Source organism: Nansenia antarctica, assembly GCF_963989245.1.
Source record: "Nansenia antarctica genome assembly, chromosome: 1".
NCBI classification, from domain to species: domain Eukaryota; kingdom Metazoa; phylum Chordata; class Actinopteri; order Argentiniformes; family Microstomatidae; genus Nansenia; species Nansenia antarctica.
The window spans coordinates 58122428-58130101 of record NC_137674.1 but is presented as its reverse complement, the minus strand read 5'-3'; the positions used below and the strand labels follow the sequence as shown (position 1 = coordinate 58130101).

General features: G+C 40.8%; 2 protein-coding genes across 2 annotated transcripts; one reads left to right on the top strand and one right to left on the bottom strand.

Annotated features, from left to right (window-relative positions):
- Nucleotides 1-353: 353 nt before the first annotated feature.
- On the top strand, nt 354-4941 carry fkbp3 (FKBP prolyl isomerase 3). The gene is made up of 7 exons (XM_080536197.1): nt 354-474; nt 882-983; nt 1092-1187; nt 1379-1514; nt 1705-1772; nt 4194-4291; nt 4414-4941. Exons 1-7 carry the CDS (start codon nt 370-372, stop codon nt 4466-4468), a joined length of 660 nt encoding a protein of 219 aa, XP_080392323.1. The 5' UTR covers nt 354-369; the 3' UTR covers nt 4469-4941.
- Nucleotides 4942-5649: 708 nt separating this feature from the next.
- On the bottom strand, nt 5650-7586 carry faua (FAU ubiquitin like and ribosomal protein S30 fusion a). The gene is made up of 5 exons (XM_080545693.1): nt 7511-7586; nt 6796-6877; nt 6430-6574; nt 6203-6258; nt 5650-5902 (listed from the first exon to the last, which is right to left on the bottom strand). The coding sequence occupies exons 2-5, from the start codon at nt 6868-6870 to the stop codon at nt 5777-5779; spliced, it is 402 nt and encodes a 133-aa protein (XP_080401819.1). The 5' UTR covers nt 6871-6877; nt 7511-7586; the 3' UTR covers nt 5650-5776.
- Between the last annotated feature and the right edge of the window lie 88 nt (nt 7587-7674).

Sequence of the window (7674 nt, the reverse complement as noted above, 5' to 3'; positions counted from 1 at the left end):
GATTGTGGTACAGTGTTGTAAACAAAAAAAACAAATCATTAGACTACAAATTGTTATTTAAATAGACACATAAACTGGTTTAGACACATGCCTACATCACTGGCTTGTTCCCGAATTTAGATCTGAATGAATTTATCTCTAGTAAACACAATATCCTTCCTTTATTTATTATAATTCGTTATTCTATAATACAGTAATAGTGTCTTTATTTTATTATGTTCATTTAAAAAATGATGATGATGATGATAATAATAATTATTATTATTATTATAATTAAAAAGCAGTGTCTGAAGAATGTTGCTGTTACCCGAGAAAACCTCTGCCTCTCTGGTAGCACAAAGGTGAAAGTTCAGCCGAACGTCTGGTAAAATGGCGGATGAACCAACCAGAGAGTGGAGCGATGAACAGCTCAAAAGTGATGAGATACCCAAAAAAGACGTTATTAAGTTCATCCAGGACAACGGAGCCCATTCGGTATGTTTAATTCTTAATCTGTGCATGCATTGGCGTGTCGACGCTCATTGAAACGCCATTGCACACTTAGTTACGTACAGGACGCATGGTGTCAATTTGCACCGCATTGGCGGAGCATCGCCAATTTAGCTAGCAAGCTAGGATGTGTCCATTCAGCAGGCATCTGCATCACTATGCCTAAATAAAGCCGCTTGTGCTTTCAGTCTTGAAAGACTGTGAGATGCATTGTTTCAAGATATTTATTGTCGTAAACTAGATGGGCATTTGGTTGCCAGATTTTGGAAACATGTACACTATATAATCACTTATTATTTGTTCTACTATGATGTGCAGCGCACTAAATAACGCATAGGTGCTGTAGTGAATGATGTCATCGTCGTCTGTCGTCTGATCTTTCTCTCTTCCAGTTCCTTGCCGAGCACAAGCTGATGGGAAATATCAAGAATGTTGCTAAAACAGCAAAGAAAGAACAATTGATAATCGCCTACAACGACCTGTTTGAGAGCAAGGTTATGAACTTCTTTGAATAATGCTACTTGTATGGCATGACTGATTATGATTGAATGTCTTCTTTTTTCCCCATAAGATAACGAAGTGTATTTTGTTGTGATGAACAGAGGTTTAAAGGCACAGAACCCATTGAAGAAGTAACAGAGCAGATTAAAACTGTGAAGATCGAGGAGAAGAAAGAACTTGTGGAAATCGTGGATGAGGTAGGCATACAATCCTAACTTTTATCAGCTGCACACAGAAATGGGATCCATATCATTGCAGATGCTACTTCAATGGGACAGGGCTATGAAATGTTGAATTTGCATGCATTACTGTTACATCCAGTGTAATTTACTGGTTGTCGGATTAATCATCCTGAGAAATTACACTTATCGCACCATCCAATTCCCAGGGTCCTCCCAAATTCTTCAAGGCTGTGCTGAAGAAAGGAGACAAGACTAACTTCCCAAAGAAGGGCGACAATGTGAGCTGTTGGTACACTGGATCACTGGCAGATGGCACTGTCTTCGACACCAACATTCCAACAAGTATGCCTTCCTTCCCGTTCATCTCTCTCACTTCCATGTGTCAGATAGCTGAAACTGGGAGAGTAATTTAAGTAATTCAAAACATCAAATCATGGGATTTTAGTTCAAGGTTTACAGAAAACACATCAATGTGTGCAATGACTGTTATTAAATAAAAAACAACCCTTTTCCTCTGTCTTCTCCGGTTCAGCGGCCAGGAAGAAGAAGCAGACCAAACCACTGATCTTCAAGGTTGGCCTGGGCCGAGTCATCAGAGGAGTAAGTGTTCTCTCCACCTCAGTACTTCCTGTCTGCCGTTGCTGTGTAGTGCAAGCTTATTACTGTAGTTCTATACAGTGGGGAAATTTAGACCAGACATTGGTATTAACTCAATAAAATTACGCAGCTAAATAAATTGTAACACTCCAATCCATAAAAAGAATATGTGCAATAAAGGGGAATGACACAGGGAAGAAGTATTGAACACGCTAACTGAAATGTATTTAATACTTGGTAGAGAAGCCTTTGTTTCTGACAGCTTCAAGATGCGTCCTGTACGAAAAAACTAATCTCTCAGTGTTCAGGTGGGTGATGTTCCTTCCACCTGCAGATAATGGCCCCAATGGTGCTTATAGGAACATTTAGGAGTTGAGAAATCTGTCAGTAACCAGTGCCATTGCTATGCTGCTCAACAATTATGTTGCGAAGGTCTTGGAAGAGCTTTCTGCCTATATCCATCATGAGATGTTTCTTGCAGGAAAGCTTAGTGACAAATTATTTGTTAACTTGCATTCAGAGGTGGGAAACCCTTTTTCAAAGAGTGGAAGTGCTTACCACTAACATGCACTAACCAAGCAGATTTTAATTATCACAGGTAGGATAACTCATTAAAGCCATTTCAGATCAAAGATCCGTGACGGGTCGGTTTTAGAACGTTGCAGACAAAAACTAGGCAACCACTTGCAACCGACGTTCTAAAACTGGGTAATTCAAACCAAAGATCCGCGATGAGACGCGCACAGACGACCGTTTCCATAACAACGACGCAAGTTGTGTTTACCCGGACGAGACATTCCAATGCACTAATGGTGATGGTAATTAGCTTCAGACTACACACTGAATCATAGGCACAGTGAATGTGTGTAGAGGCTACAGTACTAACAGTTAATGAGCTTCGTAGCCATCTGTTCACAACAAGCAGGAGAAAACACACACACAGACATGACCCTCGTATATCAATGTAAATCACATATTACATTATACCAATCTGACTAGCTATAATTCCAGATTAAGCTTGACGCCAATGAATAGGCTTTTGGGTGAGCTATTAGCTAGTTAGCTAGCTAGCTAAACTGATTACTGATAACACATATCAATGAACAGTGAAGACGCCAAGCTAGGAAGCAGAGGATATGGAGCTTTCTTATGGAGCTGTCTTTGGCTACTGCAGCAGCAGAGACAGGGTGCCTACGCCAATTTGTGTGAGGAATTGGAAACCTGGAATATACCGGCGTTTACCAATTTCGCTCACCTATTTCCTGAGCAATTTCATCGTCTGGAGGAGTTGGTGATCCAAAAACAAAACACCAACTGCATTTTAGGTGGAGAAAATGCTCCACTCATCTGTGCCGTTTCCTGATTGGCTCAAGAGAAATAGCAACATTCACTTAACAACATATTCTTAAATGATGCAGTAGGAGAGGGAAGAGGCACCTGGTTGCAGCAGTGAATCACTGGGCTCTTTAAAGCAGACAAATAAACATGTTTTATGCCACTTTTAACTAAATAATAAAGTGAAACCTTACTTTAAACATGGTATGAAAAAATTAGCTACATTATCAGAAGTTGTCAAGCTGCCTTTTTCGTGCCTCCCGTCAACACACCAGGGTGATGTCGCGGCAAATGTGTGGCCATGCTCGTACGACTTTCTCGTTGCACAACGCTTAAACACCTTAACTTTTTTATTGACCACACTTCCAATGACACTGTCCGTCATTGTTATAATTGACAGAGAAGCCAAAGTGCTCCCATACATGAGATTTAAATGACGAGGGAGGCATTTCAAGTTCTTCTCTGTCGCCAACATTAGCAGCACTCGCCATGATACACTTGGGCTGCGTTCGTAAATTTGCTCTGAGAGCGCCGGAGAGCACACTGGGTCCGACGTCATAAAGGGACCAAGTAATTTGATTGGACAATAGGCGTTCCATGAATGCTGATCAGATTCCAGAGCGAATTTACGAACGCAGCCTTGTTGTTCAGCTTTTTTTTTTTTCATTATCAACCTATCATTGCGCTTTAGAGTAAAACAAAGCACGCAACTGTCGCGTCTATCTTTTCATGGCAACTCTACATTGTGATTTACAAGGGATATTAACTAATATTAAGTAATATTATTACTTGGTTACATTGATCCGCGGTACACATGCGTGCCGAACCGTGGGGGGCGATCCGTACGGATCATCCGTTACACCCCTAGTTAACACTAAATATATGAATAACTGTCTGGTCTAAATTTCATGTGAATAGCTGCAATGGAAATATGTTGAAATAAAAAAATTGTGGTTGTGTTGAATAATTACTTCCCCCACCTGTAAATGTACCTGTATGTTAATTAACAGCCCCATGGATTGAGGGATTTTCACTTGGAAAAGTGTGTGTGTGTCCACAGCTTCATTAAGCATGCGTGTGTTTCCACAGTGGGATGAGGGCATCCTAACGATGAGCAAAGGCGAGACCGCAAGACTGGAGATCGAACCAGAATGGGCATATGGAAAGAAGGGGCTTCCTGACTCCAAGTATCCTTTATTGAACTTGAACTGTGAAAATCGTTTCAGTATGCGTTTGTCATGAAAAAGGGGAACTAACAGTTGTTCATACAATTTCCTCTCTGTTCTTCCCTTAACCAACCCACTTCCAGAATCCCCCCGAATGCGAAGCTGTTCTTTGAGGTTGAGCTGGTGGCCGTTGATTAATGGCAGAAAACCCCCTCAGCATGCACTAACCCCAGAGGATGGGAAAACACAGAAGTCACAAGATGGCCATGCTTGAAAAGATACTCAAAGTGGCTGTTTCATTCAAGTTCATGAGCAAGTACATTAGCCACAGTATTTGGTCTTAATTTAGTGTTATTGTTTGCCAGTCTGTTTCTTCTTTAGCCATCACCTTTGTCATTGTCTTGTAATTTTTGGCCTGTTGGCTAAACCAGAAACATATTGACAAACCAGGCTAGGACAAAGTCATATTTGTGTGTAGGAAGGTGCTGTCTTTCTGTCATTTCCAGCATGGCCAGATGACAGTGACAATATGGCAACAGTGTACAGACGAGGCGCCTTGACAAGTTACTAGCACCACAGAGCGCCTCTTTCAGGATGTTTTATTCCTGCATTTTGTTTTGTTCTTTTGCATGTATATTGTAAAGATAAATAAACCAACTTTGGAAACTAAAGTGAAATGTGGGACTGAGAATTGTTCATGTTGTGAAACTGACATCTACAAGTGAAGGTGTAGGACACTGAATGACAGTGTATGACTGAGCAAATGACACTGGTGTGGGTACAAAACATGAGAACACAGGGATATTCCTCAAAATATATTCTGATATTACTTTCTACTTAGTTGATTCACCAAGATAGTATCTTAAGTACATATTCTGCTCAGTTAGATATTTAGTATAATATTTTATTTGGACAATATTTAGGGCCCCATTAATTCTGAAAACAAGTCTTAGATACACCGTTAGACATTAATTCAACACATGTGAGAATTCTCCCCTCAAAGGTTGCATTGCATTTAAGTAATTATATTATCCTATTTGATGTACCACTTTTTATTTGTAATACAACTGCCTTTTAGAGAATAATGTATCACAGTACTGTAATATAACATCTAGTAATATAATAGAAAGGGAACAGTAAACTGATCAAATCTAGTCAACGTAAGTGGAACATTTTTAATTTTATGTTGAGTGAAATAATGTTCCAATTGTCCACCTACATTATAACTTCATATACCACATCACCAGTAGCATAATTTATTCGTGGTTGGGTGGTTGCAATTCCCACCACTCTTCTCCATTACAAAACTAGAATTTTACTAATTAACATTGTGTTCACAACACCCTGACCCAAACCCCAAACAATCAGTATTCATATAAACCAGACAACAGATCTTTTCGTTTGGTCCAAGCCAATTTCTTTTTTATTTTGTACAGGAGAACCTTTAACTTGGTCAAAACTAAAGGGATGTGATGGCATGAATTCCCCCGAGGATTGAAAGGGTTCTTAGGAGTTAGCGTTGGGGCCCTTCTTCTTTCCGAAGGTGGGCACCACGTTCACAAAGCGTCTGTTGTATTGGATGCGACGCTTTGCACGACCGGTCTTCTTCTTCTTCTTCTCCTGCTTGTCGACCTGGAGAGGGGGAACATAGAGACCGACAATCATTTCCTTGCCCTGAGTGTCATTTCATTGTGGTTTGCATAGAATTTAGCAAACACTCACTTGCACCATAGTATTTAGTGATGGAAGAGGCATTCACAGGCATTGTTTGACCCCTCCACAGCACCAAAATCATGACCACTATGAACAATATCAAATTCACTACTAGTATGTGTGTGGGTGTACACACAATAAATTGTCACAAACAAATGTACCAATGGTGTAATGGTGCCGGTGTGAAACTTGGAAACGGAATCAATAATCTCTACTGACCTTGGGTGTCTGTCCCCTCACTTTTCCGGCACGGGCCAGGGAGCCATGGACCTTACCTGGTTGAGAGAAGCGGAAGAGGGAGAACGGGTGGTCAACAAGCTGCAATGGCACAAAGCCAGAGCTGTATAATGTGTATGTGCAATGTCTTTTATACAGTTGCAAAGTAAATTGCGGGACAACAGCTTCTCTCAATTGGATCACCATGTAAAACAATTGTGTTTACTGACCTCCCAGAAGCCTGCCAGCCACCTCCAAGGTGCAGTGCTCGGAGATGCCACAGTCGGCCAGGAAGGAAGCATCCTCCAGAGGGGAGCCGGCCAGCAACAGCACCTGGTCCTCAACTAGGAGACCCTCCAGAGTCTGGACATGGGCCTATAACACACCACAGCAGAAACACGCTCATTAGTTTGCTTCATGGAAAGTGATACAGTATTGTCAGTATCCTCATATCAAAATGTACAATACTAACCTAGGTAATTCAGCTACTAAAGAATGTTACTCCTTTCAGACACCACAGAAAGTGTTGTACTGCTGAGGACTTGGTGTCCAATTAAAGTGACGTACACCTCATTAGACATTGGGATTGTATTTACCTTGATGTCTAGGACAGTCTCCTGTCCAGTCACCTCAAGGGTGTGTGTGTTCTGGGCACGCAAGAAGAGCTGCATCTTGATGCTATAAAACAGGAGATGGTGTTACTTCACATTGCAGCAGTGGGGTTTAATTTGTAATATGAATCCAGATAGATATTTGAATCGTCCCTATAAGAGGCCTCAGTGACTTGTATTTCAATTAGCCGTAATACTTTGCCAAACTTGGTAAGAGTTCAATGATTCAACAGAAATAAGCAATCTAGTAACCAATACAGATCAGAACAGTCGTAATACTTCGGTGGATGGAGAGTGAAGTCCATGGCAATACTGTGAGTTGCGTAGTTTAGTTAGCTAGTGTTATTTACCTAACCCCACTCGAAACAGACAACACTACTAAGATGTTGATCCACTCTATACAAGTTTCATAATATCCCCGCCGTATTTTAAGATATAGATATTGTCAATGCCCAAACAAAACTGTCCAGATGCATAACGTTGGCTAGTTAGCAGTAGCTAGCGTTGGATAGCAAATAGCTAGCTAGACACATGGGACACGCGGTTCGTAAAGATGAATAAATGCACTCAGTATTTGGATACCCTGTCAACAATTGTTCATTACTATTAATCAATTACTTAGTGCAAATATTCCGAACTGATAAAGTCTCAGTAAAAGCTATTATATGTGGCATTTTAGTTTAATTTACACAGGCCATACCTCGTTTGATGCTAGTCGTTCAACACTAGGCAAAAAAGGACTGTTGCGACGTCGAAAGTGCGCATGTGCGGTCTTAAGACAGGAAGAACTACGCAACAGCTTTGGGCACTTCCTCCCAGAGCTTTTGGAGCTTCATTATTATTTTTCTCTGCTCCCTCTTTGAA

Excerpts from the sequence above, each read along its gene's own strand:
- fkbp3 (XM_080536197.1), top strand. The coding sequence starts at position 370 with ATGGCGGATGAACCAACCAGAGAGTGGAGCGATGAACAGCTCAAAAGT. Across the intron at positions 984-1,091 it reads ACGACCTGTTTGAGAGCAAG|AGGTTTAAAGGCACAGAACC; the intron begins GTTATGAACTTC and ends TGTGATGAACAG. Across the intron at positions 1,515-1,704 it reads CGACACCAACATTCCAACAA|CGGCCAGGAAGAAGAAGCAG; the intron begins GTATGCCTTCCT and ends TCTCCGGTTCAG.
- faua (XM_080545693.1), bottom strand. The coding sequence starts at position 6,870 with ATGCAGCTCTTCTTGCGTGCCCAGAACACACACACCCTTGAGGTGACT. Across the intron at positions 6,259-6,429 it reads GGCTGGCAGGCTTCTGGGAG|GTAAGGTCCATGGCTCCCTG; the intron begins GTCAGTAAACAC and ends TCTCTCAACCAG. Across the intron at positions 5,903-6,202 it reads TGAGGGGACAGACACCCAAG|GTCGACAAGCAGGAGAAGAA; the intron begins GTCAGTAGAGAT and ends CCCCCTCTCCAG.